The sequence below is a fragment of the Mizuhopecten yessoensis genome, unplaced genomic scaffold, assembly GCF_002113885.1.
Source record: "Mizuhopecten yessoensis strain PY_sf001 unplaced genomic scaffold, ASM211388v2 scaffold8071, whole genome shotgun sequence".
NCBI lineage: Eukaryota > Metazoa > Mollusca > Bivalvia > Pectinida > Pectinidae > Mizuhopecten > Mizuhopecten yessoensis.
The window spans coordinates 1,868,054-1,884,465 of record NW_018407364.1 but is presented as its reverse complement, the minus strand read 5'-3'; the positions used below and the strand labels follow the sequence as shown (position 1 = coordinate 1,884,465).

General features: G+C 35.3%; 1 protein-coding gene across 2 annotated transcripts in view; it reads left to right on the top strand.

Annotated features, from left to right (window-relative positions):
• The window catches only part of LOC110454822 (WD repeat-containing protein on Y chromosome-like), a 50,958-nt gene that overhangs the window by 16,734 nt on the left and 17,812 nt on the right, over window positions 1-16,412 (top strand). Inside the window, exons 3-15 of one of the 2 annotated variants that reach the window (XM_021504542.1) lie at window positions 1,343-1,372; window positions 5,430-5,570; window positions 6,203-6,268; window positions 7,504-7,731; window positions 8,271-8,330; window positions 9,046-9,134; window positions 9,883-9,975; window positions 10,773-10,865; window positions 11,491-11,608; window positions 12,132-12,201; window positions 14,231-14,413; window positions 14,700-14,742; window positions 15,196-15,301. In XM_021504542.1, coding sequence (XP_021360217.1) covers window positions 1,343-1,372; window positions 5,430-5,570; window positions 6,203-6,268; window positions 7,504-7,731; window positions 8,271-8,330; window positions 9,046-9,134; window positions 9,883-9,975; window positions 10,773-10,865; window positions 11,491-11,608; window positions 12,132-12,201; window positions 14,231-14,413; window positions 14,700-14,742; window positions 15,196-15,301 — 1,320 coding nt within the window. The remainder of the gene's footprint in view (window positions 1-1,342; window positions 1,373-5,429; window positions 5,571-6,202; window positions 6,269-7,503; window positions 7,732-8,270; window positions 8,331-9,045; window positions 9,135-9,882; window positions 9,976-10,772; window positions 10,866-11,490; window positions 11,609-12,131; window positions 12,202-14,230; window positions 14,414-14,699; window positions 14,743-15,195; window positions 15,302-16,412) is intronic. The other variant, XM_021504543.1, reaches the window with a different exon arrangement.

Here is a 16,412-nt window from a genome sequence, read left to right as displayed (position 1 = left end):
AGTTGTGTAACCTCAATGGTTGCTACTGTGTAACAGAAGGACATTATAAACATTCCGATGTGGCACTTATAGTGGAAGGGGCGCTAATTACGGCAAATATGGTATACAAAACATGTAAATATATATCTATATTGCATGAACAAATCTTGTATCAAACACAATGTGTGTGTCTTATACGAATATCTATGTATAAACTAACAATTTAAAAGTTCTGATGACCATAAATATATATACATAAATGTATGTGTACATTTTGGTCTTTTTGTAATATTTTTTCAGGTCAAATATTAAGTGAAAAACTACTTATTTATTCAGGACATGAAATGTTAAATGTTCGTGTCATTCTGAAATTGTGACGTACATGTATAACAATTTAATATTATTACACTGTAGCCTATCAAAGCAGAATTCTTAAGAAAGAAATCTATGAAAGCCTGTGCTTAATTTTAAAGGATCAATTTCTTTCTCATTAGGGTTTTAATTTCACACAGCATCAATGAATGGTAGGTGATAGAATTTTGTGTATTTTTTTCAGCTGCAAATACTTATTTACATGAATTGAGTAACAATCAAAGTGCTAAACATTTTCGGAACTTGATTTTTTTTCCAAAACTTTTTGGTGTGCAAAATATTTGAGTGGAAGCTTTTTTGGGGATTTTCGGCCTCAAAAAGTGCCTGCGCAAATTACATGGGTTTTTACGGTATGTACAGTATATAACCTGATTTTAATTAAACCAGCTGTCTGATCCAAAAACAATAAAGAGAAAACTTAAAAATGAGATGTTTTTTTAAAATCTTATTAGGTTTGATTTGTAAACAGAATTTGAAATAATCTAGAATTTTTATGTGAGTCTCCAAAGCATGGATTGGTGAAAACTGTCTACAAAGACCACCTGTCTATTAAGACTGTTCTCACTTCCTTATATGGTCTTCAGAGACAGTATTCTTGTACAGGTATATGTTTTTAAAAGAAATTACAATCTCAATTTGAACAAACTTCAAAATAGACCAATGACGTTTGCTACATGCTAAATGAAATTCTGTAAACTCAGAATGTAACACTTTGACACAAAAATGAACAATATATAACAGATGTGCAAAGAAATGGCAAATATCGAAGATTGGCACAGTCAATTTCTGCTGCACTTATTTTTGCATTGTTCTTGATTTTCAATTTTAAGCTTCTTGGTATACATTAGTTCCATTTAGCCATTGTTGCATTTCCCAAATACACCATCTGCTTAACAGTACAGTACTGTGTATAAGCAGATTTAAGAACATCTACGTGGTTAGAATGGCCATTGGTCAAACTGGGATGCTTAAAGTATATTTGCTGTTACAGAGTCAGGATTACGGAGCCTTTCAGCGTGCGGTGAGTTCAGGGGTCACACAAACTCCTTGAGGTCTTCTGGTTTGAGTTGTTAGTGGGTGACGAATTTGTTGACAAGATTTTGTTTTGTTTTGATATTGAATCTAACATTTTTTTCAAATGAATTTAATATCGAAAGTGTTGTGATTTACCAAATTTGAATCTTTAATGACAAACATATTTATTTTTCAGATGCGATGTCTTGTTTGAAAGATTTATTAGATTGAAGTAGATTCATTATTAATGCTTTGTTATATGTTTTGAAGTTTGTTCAAAATGAAGAATAGGGTGTTTGAGAATTTGTTTGTTTTTATGAAAGTTTAAAATACTAAGGGAACCTGAATCTGTCACTTCATTTTTCTTGCAGGAAGTACATTGTATTTTTATATAAAACCTTTCTTATATCACTTTATTCTTGGAACAGTTTGAACTCAAAATTTAAAAAGAAAGTGTTTCCATGGCAACGCTCCCGTGCGTCAATCACAGATTTTGTTTTTACGAAAATCTAGATTTGTATATAGGATAGGGGTTACAACCATACACATATGACAGACAACAAAATGTTTCCTTATCTGTTTATTTCTTTTCCTTTATATTAACACATTCACCCCTGAAGATACATTTGAACTCTTCAAATTCAAAGGTTGGAATAGTTTGATATGAAATTTCAGGGGTGAATGAGTTAATTGAGTTGACAGTTCTGTTGTCAAGCAACAGAAAGGATAACTCTGTAATTGGTCTATAAATATCTGAGTGACTCTCAAATGCAATTAGCCACCACTTTTCTGATGTCTAGTGTTTGAATAAGAAAATTGACATAAAAAATGGTATAGCCACTCAATAATGAATGAAGTTGTGTAATTTGTGTTTTCAGATTGTTCTTGCATGAATTTGTGTTAAAAAGTTGGCCTCAATAACATGTATAGTTTGATTGGTCGATAACAGTTCTGTTAACCTGATGCATGTTTTTCTATCTGAATCGTGAAGGTGGATCTGTGTTTCATACCCAATATCATAAATTACAGCTGCCCACAGTTTGGAAGTTCTAAATATTACAATGCTGGAAAAATGCTTTTTTTTCACACTAAAATTTACAATTTTTGTGTAAAACACTTTTTGCCTCAATGTACCAAAACCTGCATGCTAACACAAAAATACAAAATCTTTATTAAGTTATTTTGATTTAATTCGAATCACATCTTAAGATATATGAAATTCACTCTATTTATATTATATTCATAATGAAAAACGAAATAATGAAATAATTATTGTCGATATAGACATTTCTGGAAGATGATTCTGATGAGGAAGATAAAAGGGTGAGTATATACCTAAATATATATAGTGCTATGATAACATGGCATGACATCAACTCATCATTACTTATATAAAATTACCATGCAAACATAATAATAGAAGACTTAATACCATACACTGACAAAAAACTAAACAAAATTAATTAAGCGAAAAAAATTAAAAAATATCCAGCATTGCAAAATTGTTACATGGATACAATGTATTACCGTGTTTGATTTGAAGAAAGCTTCTAATTATAAAGTAAAAGGTAACTATAATGAAAAACTGATTACTGATGAAGAATTAGTAAGCAATGCAAAAGCATGCAAATGTATTTGGAATATTCCTAGAATACAAAATAGTAAAACAGCAGAATGATTTGTTATTTGAATAATCCAAAATGGTAGAACAGCGCGCAGAATGACATGTAATTGGGTATTGACTGCGAGATCCAGCTTCTTGTTCGAATTCCTATAACCATCTCTTGTTACCTGTGTTACCTGTTCTTACCTGTAACATGACGTTACCTTGATGTTGTACCTGGCTATTGATTGATAATTATACCCAGTGGACATTTTCCTGATGAATCCAGAGTTTTTTTTACAATAGAACAATTTTTCTGCCAAACAATACCTGTGAGTTGACCCTGTTGACCCTGTGTCCTTGGCACACTATGGTGATTGATTGGTTGGGGGGTTATCCAGGTGTATGAGAAGATCTAGATATCCCACAGGTGGGTGAAGTCAATCAATGGGTACAGGACACAAAACGACATGTATCAATTAGAGATCCTATTTTTGTATATTTATACTGGTCAAATACTGAATGGTCACTCAATGGTCAGTCGTTATACATGTGTATCTATAATGCCCCGGGTTCCTTACGTACTGGCAAATTTATTATAATATGGTAAATGTCAGTAAATTTCCATCATTTGTAGAAGAAAACAATCAGTTAATTACTTTGGACAGCTCAAAGGTAATGGTCCTCAAGAGATATAATCATCTGGAATGTTAAAAGCTGATGTCATCATTTTAGCAATTAAAACATTTTTGTGTCAATATCTGGAAAAAAATACAGCAAATTGTGCTTCGATGTCTCACGTAATGTAGGTAATATTATGTGCTTTAACTAATTCACCCCTGAAATTTCATAATGAACAATTCCACCCTTTGAATTGGAGGAGTGCAAATGTGTCTTCAGGGTTGAATGCATGAGTCAGATATGAGCTATAAAATGTGTGTTTTACATTAAAAGAGAAAACGGGGGGGAAAAAATGCTTCTCTTTTTCTTCATAATTTAAATAAATTGACCCATGGATACACAAGTACAATGTATGGCATCAACCATAAGTTTGAATTTGACATTTGATTCTCATTGATTCAAATTTTGTATACCATTTTCTGTGGTGCGTCAGTAACACAGGAGAGTACCTGAGGGCGTCGGAGTTCTGAGAGCTGCATGAGACCATAGCCACTTGACGCTTTATGTCAGATTTTTTTTTTTTTATATATAAGTATACATTTTTTTTTTTTAAATTGTTATCTGAGAATTATCTGAATAAAAAAAAGAAATGACAATTTTTTTATTTTTTTTTTTAATTTACATGCATTCGAACCAATGCATTCAAATGCATTCATTGGTTCGAATGTACGTACATTAAAAAAAAAATACAAAAAAAAGGCATTTCTTTTTTTTATTCAGGTAATAATCAGATAATAATTTTGAAAAAAAAAATGTATACTTATATATAAAGAAAAAAAAATATGACATAACAAAGCGTCAAGTGCCTATGATGAGACTTAATTAATTACAGTGTTCGTAGTTGTAACAACTATTGTGTGTGCGTGTTTAAGAATTTATAAACAAATACTTTTCATGTTACCAATGATAGTTTATAACAATATGTATGATATTTTTTTCATAATGCTTTGTAAAGATGATTTTTAGAGTCTTTAAAACAGTTCTTGTTATAACTTTATGAAATTATATTCGTAATTTTTTCAGCTATCAATATAATCTATGATTATGGTTTTAACATAACTGTGTGTATTCAATGATTTTTCACATGACATTTTGAGAACTTCAATCATTTGAAAATGTATTTAAAAGATAACCATTTAGCAGTACATGCATGTACCATGTAGCATACAGGAATCGGGTATTGTAACATTGACATAAATTAGATAGTGATCCTGTATAAACCCCATCACAAGTCACCACCAAGTTAGTTTTCACCACCATATATTAGTTGTTGTTTCTCTAACTCTCCATTCTCCTCCCTTCCCCATTCAGTTACCTATACCTCCCAACCCAAGATCTAATACATGTATCTGACTTAAAGACGGCTTCAGTTCATCATGCATGCAATTTTAAGACTTGAACAGTGTCGAGTCTGATAAGAAATATTACCCCACCCTACCTAATAGCTTAATAGCCAAACCTTCCCCTATACCACTGCTCTGCCTTATCCACCACCCCCGAATCCAGACCCGCCCTGCTGATTTAGTCGAATTTGTGAGACTTAGCCCACCCTACCCTTATACTGACTTAAGTCCGATTCATAAAATTGGCCCTCCCAATCCTTTTTTATACTTAATTCTGAGCAGATTCTCCTCACCCTTGCCTCAACCCTTACTGATCAACATATGCAATTCTGATTTAGACAGTAGTCACATAGGTTACTAGTCATTATGAATACACTACCCCGGTAATTCTTGTGTTTGCTGTGGTATCTGACTCCCATATTTATTATTATCCACAGATTGAGGAGCAGATCAATCTTGACACACTTGAGATCCTGAAGCAGGCGTTTGTAGAGGCTGACGAGGATGGTTCCGGGGAACTTGAACTTGACGAGTTTAAGGCCCTCCTCAAGGAGCGTCTGCACCTCAAGGGAACCAATGTATGTCTTTAAACATCTTGTCTTTAATTCATTCACCCCTGAAATTTCATAATGAACTAATCCAACCTTTGAATTGGAAGAGATCAAATGTGTCTTCAGGGGTGAATGACATAGGCATGTTAACTTCATTATCAAGTGATCCTCTTTGAATTCTAATTCTATGTCTTCTGTACTGTCTTGCTTTACCAGATTCATCAAAATCAAAATATACTGCAACCAGGAAAACGTTCGCCCAGTAAAATATGCATCCTTCATGGGTAAAATCTATTTTTGCCAGTGCAAATTTTGTCCTTCACTTGTGATTACAATATAGGGTAAACTTTGTACTAATATTCACTGTCATAATAAATTCGGACTTATTTTGCAGAGGGCAAAAATGGCGAAATTTTTAAACTGCAGCAAACATTTCCTGTTATACAGTACTCCTTAATGACTTTTTTTCACTTTTATCTTTTCTTTTCTATATTTCCTGTAAAAAAATTCTCGTCAATCACAACCCATATGTTTTGCTATCCATGTCTCGCTTGACTTGATCACACTGCTTTACTCTGTGCTGTAGGACATTGCTCTGGTTCAGTTATAGCACCATATCCTCCACAGTTACACTCTGGTGCTGTCTTGTGTTTCCACAGTTTTCTAGTGATTCTCGCTACAAAGTTCCGGTATTGTTTCCTCACCTTGATCGTTTCACGAAACGGGTGAGTAATACGCTGCTCCTCAATGCAATCCTATGTGACTTGGGTAAGTATTTTCTCTATGCTTCACTCCCTGTCCTCAACTATTGGATTTTTCATCTTCTTTGTCTGTCATTGTCCTTTGAACAAGCCTACCCGGGTAGTCTCTTCTAGAAAACCTGCCCTTTTTCGTACATTTCACATCCTCCCTCTTTCTCTCTCACAAAACTCTTGAGAATGTTCTTCTGAATCTTTTTTGAGAATTTCGTGAAGTTAGGGCCTTAAATATCAATTCCTCTCTCCTTGTTATAAACAAGACAGTGAGCCTCCATACAATGGCAATTGGGAAAACAAAGAAAATGGCTGAAATGGGGTGGGGTTGGGTTTGAGGGGTTGGGTTCCCCTCCCATCATATTTTCACCCCTTCCAGTTTATGATATGGAAGTAAGAATTGATATTTGGCCTGAACTACACACGATAAGATGGCCGACCTGTCGTGCTTTACCAGACAGTGTGTGGTCATCATTTGTCTTTCTAGTTTCCATGAATCTGTATTCACGATCATCATCTACTCTTTCCTAACTGTCCCTGGGTTGACCAGATGTGTAGTTGTACCATCAATATTAAAACACAATTTGTTGTCATTGAATAATGATTGAACAACTTCACACTTATAAGTAGCAATTCTGTCCGAAAAATTCCTAAATTGATTTTAATAGCATTCAAAGACATGATATTATAATTACACTTCAGAGCGTGCAGACCTAGCTGTTCGACATTGGAATATAAAGTTTATGCCTTAATACATTCTACCTATCATCTTGTAAGACATTTAGGATTTTTTTTTGTCAACGTCACTACATGAATAAACATGTACAATGCACAGGGACCTGATAATTGATAGCAGCTATGTTTGTACCTTACTTAATGTGTTCAGAGTAATTTCAAACATTTTATGGGTTAAGATAAATTTTAATAAAAATGTCTCGCCCATTGATGATTACCTTCTCGTATATCATCATCATTGGGGGTGGCATTTTTACCGAAAAATGATCTTAACTCCCTAAAATGTGTAAAATTACTCTAAACACCTTAATTAAGCTTGGGTCAAAATATAGCTGTAACAAATTCTCATGTCCCTGTGGTACAATGTACTTGTATTGAAAATTGGGCAGGTATACACTAGTAAACTGTGTGTGATATTATCTTTGGATGTGACGGTGATCTGATTTAAGTTGCTTTCTGATATTGTGACACAGGATGCACAGATAGACTCCCTGTTTATGAAAATTGACTGGTCATCCGATGGAGCCATCACTTGGGACGAGTTCTGTACCTACATGCAGCTTGAGTATGCCGAGAAGGAAGATTCCTACCTCCGCTCAAAAGATGTCGCGTTCCATCTTCCCGCCAAAATCATAAACTGCCGCGAATCTATCTTGAGAATCACAGACACGTCCGACGGCACTTTTGTAGCCTGCAGTTTGGTGAGTGCAGGGATACCAACCTGATTTCATTGATCTGGTATTATAATGAGAATGAATAATGGATTATGTATAGAGGATATCAAACTGATGATAATTGATTGTTATTCATATCTATTCCAGTGAGTTTCAAATTCTCCAGTCAAACTTTGATATTTCAGTAAATATTTATGAGAATTAATATAGATTATAACATATGATGATATTTATTATTTGTTTTCCCGTATAACACTAAATTGTATAAATACGCTAAGCCCCATGAGGTGTTTTTTCACAATGAGAAATTTCCAGATAATTTGGTAGCCATAAGCTGCAGGATGTGATGAAATCTATTGCAGTTTAGTATTGGAGAATTTCAAATAACCCAGATAGTAAAATCTGTCACAATGGAACTAAATTGAAATCACTCATCTGTTCAAACCTCATCATCATCATTGTTGTGTGAATTTTGACTACCTGGGTATTTTGTCTTTATAAAATAGCCATTGTTTCAGATTTACTTGTGCACCTTTTTTACAACTCTTTTCTTTGTTTGCTTTCAGGACGGCAATGTGTCATTCATGGGGACAAATATGGACATTAAAAAACACAAATGTCTCATTGTAAGTTTTTCTTTTGATTGAAATGACTACCCATATCCACAGTGCAATCCGTCCAAATTTTTATAAACAAATGTCAAAAAGTGTAATATCATATTTTCAATATTTTTTTTCTCCATTTATGTCGACAAAATAACAGTTGTGGATTATCTCCCTAAGTCCTTTACTGTACCTAAACAATCCCTTACATTTTTATTTTTTTTCTGACCAATTATCGAAAGAAAATTGTCTCTTTGAAAATATCGTACATGTATTGCAAATAATTTTTCGGGATCTTGTCAATAATGAGCACCTTGATTAAGCTTTATTTTGTTTGACAACATGGGAGACATCATTGCTGATATGTAGCTTGGCCTCTTTCTTGTATCTGGTTCAAACGGTTTGTCTGTTTTTAAATGTAACATTTTCGGGTAAAAATCCTGGCGGACCTGCAAACGTTAACGTATAATGCAGGCCCTGTAAGGCTTTGTCGAGGCTCACCTGAAAGCAGCATAATAGATTACTTAAGGTCCGACCTAATTTCATAAACGAGCAACTCTTGTCCAACCGAATCAGCCGTTTGGACTGCGATAAACGAATGCAGCCCTAATGTCTCTCAGTCACTCAAGGGAAGTAACATCAACAAGTATTTAAGAGAATGAATCATGTCTATGTAATATTATGATGTTGATATTTCACTATGGAATACTTGACACATTTTTATCTCATTTTTTCACAGAACAATGAACCTGGACTTAAGCAGAAGCAGAAGTGGATAACAGACTTTGTGATAATGAATGAATTTAACAAATTTCTTGTTGGAACTGGGTAAGTAATTGTTCCTTACCATCAACGCCATCCTCTACAGATACACATATAAAAAATTAAAATTATTTCTTTCAATATTTAGAAATACAGTGTCAAAATTGTAGTTAATTTCAGTGGTAATTAAGTAAAATGTGTCATGCTAAATCTTGATTAATGTAAATGTCTGCATGCTGTGTCGTGAGAGATTTAATAGTTGTTTCAAAAACAGTAATGAAAATAAATATTCGTGAAAATTCAATAATTTACCTAAAAAGGACAACTCATTACAATGATTAACAGTATCTTCCCCTGCCTTGAAGGTATGACAATGAAATTTCAACCAGAGAGGTGACATTGTCGATTGTCTAATGTCTATAACTAGAGGTTTGCATTCAAGAACCTCGCCCAAAAGTTTGCTATAACTCTGCCATACCCTCAGCTTTGGGGATGCATGATTCTCACTTGATTTTTCAAAACAATCAGCATTTTATAACAATTTGTATAACATATTTTCTTTCTTGATTTTCTTCTGTTCTCTCCTGTTGAAAGTTGATTTTGAGATTTATAATGTTCTATTATTCCTGCGATGTCACCTTATTCAGTTCCTTTGTATTGTGTTATGACATCGATATCACATCACTGTGCTATCATGCCCTACCATTGAACAGAAAAGTCTTTAACAGGTAAAACAGAACATAATTATTAGATAGAGATCTGTAGATTCATGTCAAATGTGTTGATGTTGCACTGTGTTTTATGCTATTTTTAGGGACAGAGAAATCCAGTTTTATGAACTGTCCTCGCTTGACCCTTACTGCCAGGTCAGTGGACTGGACACTGTGCCGTTAAAACTGGACTATTGGTAAGTAAAACCTGGGGCCTGTTTGTTTTTAAAAGGAACAACCGGGTACATCTGATTTTAACATTTTCAGGTATAAATCCTGGCGAACCTTCAAAAGTTGATGCAGGCCTTGCAAGGTTTTTGTCAAGCTCGCCTGAAAGAAGCGTCAGATTACTGGGTCCGACCTTCTTTTATAAACAAACAACTCTGGTCCAACCGGTTCAACCATTTGGATCGCGATAAACGAAAATGGGCCAAGTTTTTGGTCCGTCTGTCAGTCAGTATGTCTGTTAGTGCGTCACTTGCTCCAGAACATTGAGGGCTTTTAGGGAGGAGAGTGTGGTTGGTAATCAATAATCATTGTGGGAATTTAAGATAAGGAGAAAGGGGAGGGACAAATACTCAACTAGTTTTTACTTCTGATAATGAAGTAAAACCTGATACATTGTACTCCAATCTCTGATTCCATAGCTATAAGCTGTGGAGCAGGCCAGGGGAGACAACTACCCTGTTGTTATTCAGGATAAGTGTTCTAACCCTTTCACCCCTATGTAACTTAGTAAACTCTTCAATGCTTTGATCTGGATATTATGGTCTACAGTAGTGGAAAGAGTTAATGTAAAGGATCTCAGGTTAGTATCAAAGATATGAGTTTGATTTGATGCTTTGGTCATAATCTCAAACATCGAAAAAACTGTCGGGTGAAATAGGAACTGTGGGGGAGTAACTGTTTGTTATATACATGTATATGTGAGGTAATATTTGTTGTAACTGGTATAAGTCAGGGATGGGTTAATATGTCTATGTATATGTTACAGCTCTACGGGGACTGATGAATGTCTGATCCTATATGGGGACAGTCTGGGCTGTATCAACATCCTGCTGGTCAACTCGGCTGGCGAATGTCTCAGGTGAGCTGTCAGATTTTCAGGAGTCTCAGATAAGCTACTCAGATTGTTATGAGTTTCAGGTAAGGTACTCAAATTGTACAAGTCTTGGGTGTAACTTGCTGAGATGAACTTGACTTTGGTTTCTGAAGGCGGCACCAATACTGCTGTTATGTGGTACGGGTAAGACAGCAAATTGTGCTTCGATGTCTCACGTAATGCAGGTAATACTATGTGCTTTAACTCATTCACCCCTGAAATTTCATAATGAACTATTCCAACCTTTGAATTGGAAGAGTTCAAAATGTGTCTTCAAGGGTGAATGAGTTAATGATTTCTTATAAAATTTTGTAACTGTACAGGTGTGACATGTATCCAATATTGTACAAGTGCCTGACAAAGTGTTCACAGGTTTTATTATATATCTCTAAATTTTGTGAGACATTTTAGACACTATGAATTGTCCTAACATAAATGATTCCATAAAATTATTACATGATATGTCAATAATGAGTGTGTTAAAGGTGGGTTTTTTTCAAGATCTTTTTAATTCCTTCACAATTAGTAAAACTGCAATATTATAATTTTATTTTTTTATTTTATTTAGCGATTTTTAAAGTTACTATTTGTTTGATTTATTTGCATGTAGAACATGGAAGAAGGCACCCAAGCATGATGGTATAGCCAGTGTAAGTCTAGACAGCGTTATAAAAGTCCAGAAGGTGCAGTATCTCCGCTGGCAGGTCCATGGAGACTGGGTGCAGCAGGTTAGTTATCTCCCTTTATGATGGTTTTGAGATCTTCCAAATTATGGCCCAATCCTTTCAGAAGTTCTGGATTTACATTTACCACTCTTCAAACTATTTCTAGAGAAAATTAAACATAGATTTAAAGATTATTTTTAGCTGTTCATTTGTTATTATACATGTAATTTGTATGTAAACTTATCAAGGGTTTTCATTGCAATGTTTTTAATAACCTTTAATTGTATTTTATTTGAAAGATCAACAAATTACCTATAAAATCTTATCGAACCTCAAAGGAAGAATAAAAGAAATAGAATCATCATCAAAATATTGTAATAGGCATTTAATAATATCAGTTATTTCCTTTTGATAAAGAGTCCCATTACACAGGTTCCTGTCTAAAACAGGTAGAATAAACACTGAGTTATCCCCCTTTAAATGATATTGCTTTTAATTTACCACTGTCAAACTAAACAACACTGTCATCTACTTACAATTATGTACACTGTACTTTACTTATATCAATGTGTGTTGTTTATTCCAGCTCAAATACTATCACAACATAGGTCAGATAATATCCTGTTCCAACAACGCCAACACAGCACTCGTCATTGGTAAGTTAATTCCAGTAGTATGTTCAAACTGCCTGAATTATATATATATACAATAAAGCCGAAATATGATTCCCCTTCTTTCATTAAATGCCACCTGGCCCACTGCCAACATGAATCAGGGCTCCCTTCTACTTTTTAAAACTGCCATTTTGTTGAGAAGTGCAATAGTAATCATTTGGTAAGTGTTTTCGTCTATGCATCCATGTGTTAAAATTAAAGTTTCTGTACAAGATATCTTATGAATACCCACCCCCCAAGAAAAGGTTTAAGCATTGAACTGTTTTTGTATGGCATATGATCTGTTTGACTTGCACAGCTTTGCAAGCAAACATAACATGTGTCGGCGCATTATGATTTGATTGCTTGCAAGGTGTGTCATTCAAATAGATCATAAATGCCATACAAAAACAGTTTAATGCCTATGTTTTTGTTTTCTCCGCCTTTCACATTGTTTTTAACCTACAAATTAATCTAAAATTTAAAATTCCATCCTTATCAACATTCTGAACAAATTTGTTCAATAACTGGAACATTGTATTGTTGCGGGCTGATTGGCTTAGAATGGTGTCTCGTGGTGCATGTCATTTAAAGTCCCATCAATGACACAGCTTTCAATGCGGTTATCTAGAGGCAATTCCATGCAAATGTAAATATTTAGATATATGTTGTTCACTTTGATATGCAGAAAATAAGTTTTTATTCCATCAGATTTTGGTGGTCATTGGTCAGAGTAAATAAGTAAAAGGACTCGCTTCATCACTTTTAATTTCCTCCCCAGGGGGGGACGGCATATCAATGGTAGATCCCGATCATTTCGTTTTTCATTTCTTAACAATTCCTTCACTTGTGTGTCCATCTCTGTATTTTCAAGCTGCTTTATAGTACTTAGCCAAATTTTGCTCATTCACCCCTGAAATTTGTTAATGAACTATTCCAACCTTCGAACTGGAAGGGTTCAAATGTGTCTTCAGGGGTGACTGAGATAAACTAGTCATGATCTGGCATTACATTGTACATACATTACCAGGTAATACAGATAGTTTAGCAGCATTCATAGTTTTCTTTAGAAATATGTAACAGGATTAATTATTGATATACATATGTACAATAATCTCCACTTTACCATCCTCGATATCCAGGGGTTACGCTCACTTTCTCTCTCTTCACCCCTGGAATATGTCATAGCAAAATTGAAGGCTTAGTGTGCGCCACCTTGTTGATGAGACAAGAAGACTAGTTTGATCCTTTGATATACATCAAAAGAATCTTGTGGTCAGGTAACGGTAAACATTGACAGGCTTTGAAGTCGGGCGTCTCTCCTTTGTAATCTGCAAAGGACAGGTATCAGCCTAGCAATTGGTCAGTATTTTTTACCTGAGACCAATCAAACAGCTATCTTCGTGCCTTTAATTTCGCTATGACATATTCCAGGGGTGTAGAGAGCTAAAATGAGCGTAACCCCTGGATATCGAGGATGCCACTTTATCAGCAGACAATGATCTCTGCTCTAGTGTGTGTATAATCTCTGCTCTACTGTGTGTATAATATCTGCTCTACTGTGTGTATAATATCTGCTCTACGGTATGTATAATATCTGCTCTACTGTGTGTATAATCTCTGCTCTACTGTGTGTCCAATCTCTGCTCTACTGTGTGTATAATCTCTGCTCTACTGTGTGTATAATATCTGCTCTAATGTGTGTATAATATCTGCTCTACTGTGTGTATAATCTCTGCTCTACTGTGTGTATAATCTCTGCTCTACTGTGTGTACAATCTCTGCTTTACTGTGTGTACAATCTCTGCTCTACTGTGTGTATAATCTCTGCTCTACTGTGTGTATAATCTCTGCTCTAATGTGTGTATAATCTTTGCTCTAATGTGTGTACAATCTCTGCTCTACTGTGTGTACAATCTCTGCTCTACTGTGTGTATAATCTCTGCTCTACTGTGTGTATAATATCTGCTCTACTGTGTGTATAATCTCGGCTCTACTGTGTGTATAATCTCTTCTATATTTGTTATCCCAGGGTGCACAACGGGTTCTACACATGTAGAAGCTCAACTCAAGGAGACCAAGGACCCCGAAGACCGAGCTAGAAGGACAAATGTGGCCAAACCGAGGCTGGAGGCCGACCAATCAGTGTTCTATGTCTATAAAGGAGTCAAGTGTTTTGATTTCTGTAAAAACAAAAATGTTATTGTAACTGGAGGTAAGTTTTATGTATGAAGTTCAGTTATTGTTGGTGTTGAAAAATGTTAAAGGACATATTATGAACAGAATTTCAAAAAAAAAATAACAAAAAGATGAGCACAAACATTGTTGATTTTTATGTATACTTTGAAGAATTTAATTTAAGTTGTGTCTAAATATTAATTGATTAATTTATTAACAAGTAAAGATAGTTTTCCTAAATCTTTAAGACAAATGATCATATCTTAATGACATGATTTTGATAAAATGAATTGCTATATAATTTCTTGCACATCGTTTTTCAGGTATGGATAGAATTGTGAGATTATGGAATCCCTATGTGCCAGGGTAGGTACATTTATACATATAGACTCATATGTATGGTCTTTTCATGTTTGCGATATTTACAGACAACATGCGCTGCCATTAAATTGTTTATAGCAGTAGTGAAGGTCATTCAGATTACATGTAAAAGTGGAAGTGAAGCTTACCCTTCAATCCATGTAATTCCAAATTTAATCAGTTTGTGTAAATGTACATAGCAATAGAAAATTCCGAAGTGGCTCTGCTTATTTTCCAGATTCACGGAAAATAATGGCTTTTACAGTTCGCATGTTGTTCATGGGCCAATCATAGTCTTTGTTACTAGCAATGAAACTCGCTTTGGATAAATTGATTATATTTTCATTGACAGTTAGTCCTTGTGTTGTAAGTATCATTTTATAGCACTGATAATTAGGGTTTATAAAGAGAGAGTTTAAAAGTTATAAAACATTATACAAATGTGTTCCTCTTTCACAGGAAACCCACAGCACTACTGCGAGGACACAATGCCCCGATATTTTACCTGTTTATCGCTGAGGAGGAAAGCAGAATCTTCAGTATATCTACAGACAAGTGTGTCAAGGTCAGTAAAGCAACGTCTTCTTAAAACAAACTTTGATATAACCCTTTACCCAACTTTAGGGATAATACCTTATCACCATGTCTGTAAAAACCAGGTGGGAGAGCAAACACTGTTTTTATATGCTGATAGGTGGTGGTCTCTACAAAAAGTCCAGCATTATACAGAAAACACAATACAGAGTTTTCTGCGGAGGGTTGTTATAGACAGGTTTTTAGCTCACCTGGCCCGAAGGGCCAAGTGAGCTTATCCCATGATGCAGCGTCCGGCGTCCGTCAACTTTTTCCTTTAAAATGCTTCTTGTCCTGAATGGCTCAGAGGATTTTGACCAAATTTGGTCAGGAGCATCATTGGCCAAAGGGTTCTCAGTTTTGTATAAACGGAGGGTATAACCCCCCTGGGGGCAGAGGGGCGGGGCCAAATAGGGGGAAAATAGGTAAATCTTTAAAAATCTTCTTCTTCTCAACCAATAGAAGGATTTTGACCAAATTTGTCCTAGAGCATCTTTGGACAAAGGAGACTCAAGTTTGTATAAACGGAGGGTGTGGCCTCTTTGGGGGCAGAGGGGCGGGGCCAAATAGGGGAAGTAGAGGATTTTTTCTCTCCTACTATACAAGTGAAGGGATTTAAACCAAATGCAGTCTGAAGCTTGGTCAGGAGCATCATTGGCCAAAGGGTTCTCAGTTTTGTATAAACGGACGGTATAGCCCCCCCTCGGGGCAGAGGGGCGGGGCTAAATAAGGGGAAAAAAGGTAAATCTTTAAAAATGTTCTTCTTCTCAACCAATTGAAGGATTTTGACCAAATTTGTCCTAGAGCATCTTTGGACAAAGAAGACTCAAGTTTGTATAAACGGAGGGTGTGGCCCCTCTGGGGGCGGAGGGGCGGGGCCCAATAGGGGAAATAGAGGATTTTTTTTCTCCTGCTATACAAGTGAAGGGATTTTAACCAAATGCAGTCTGAAGCATGATTAGGGACAAAAGAATCAATTTTGTATAAACTGAGGTGTGTGGGCCTCCTTCTAAGGGCAGATGGGTGGGGCCCATTAGGGGAAATAGAGGAAAACATCAAATATCCTTCTCCTTTTGTACCGATGAAGGGATTTTGACCAAATT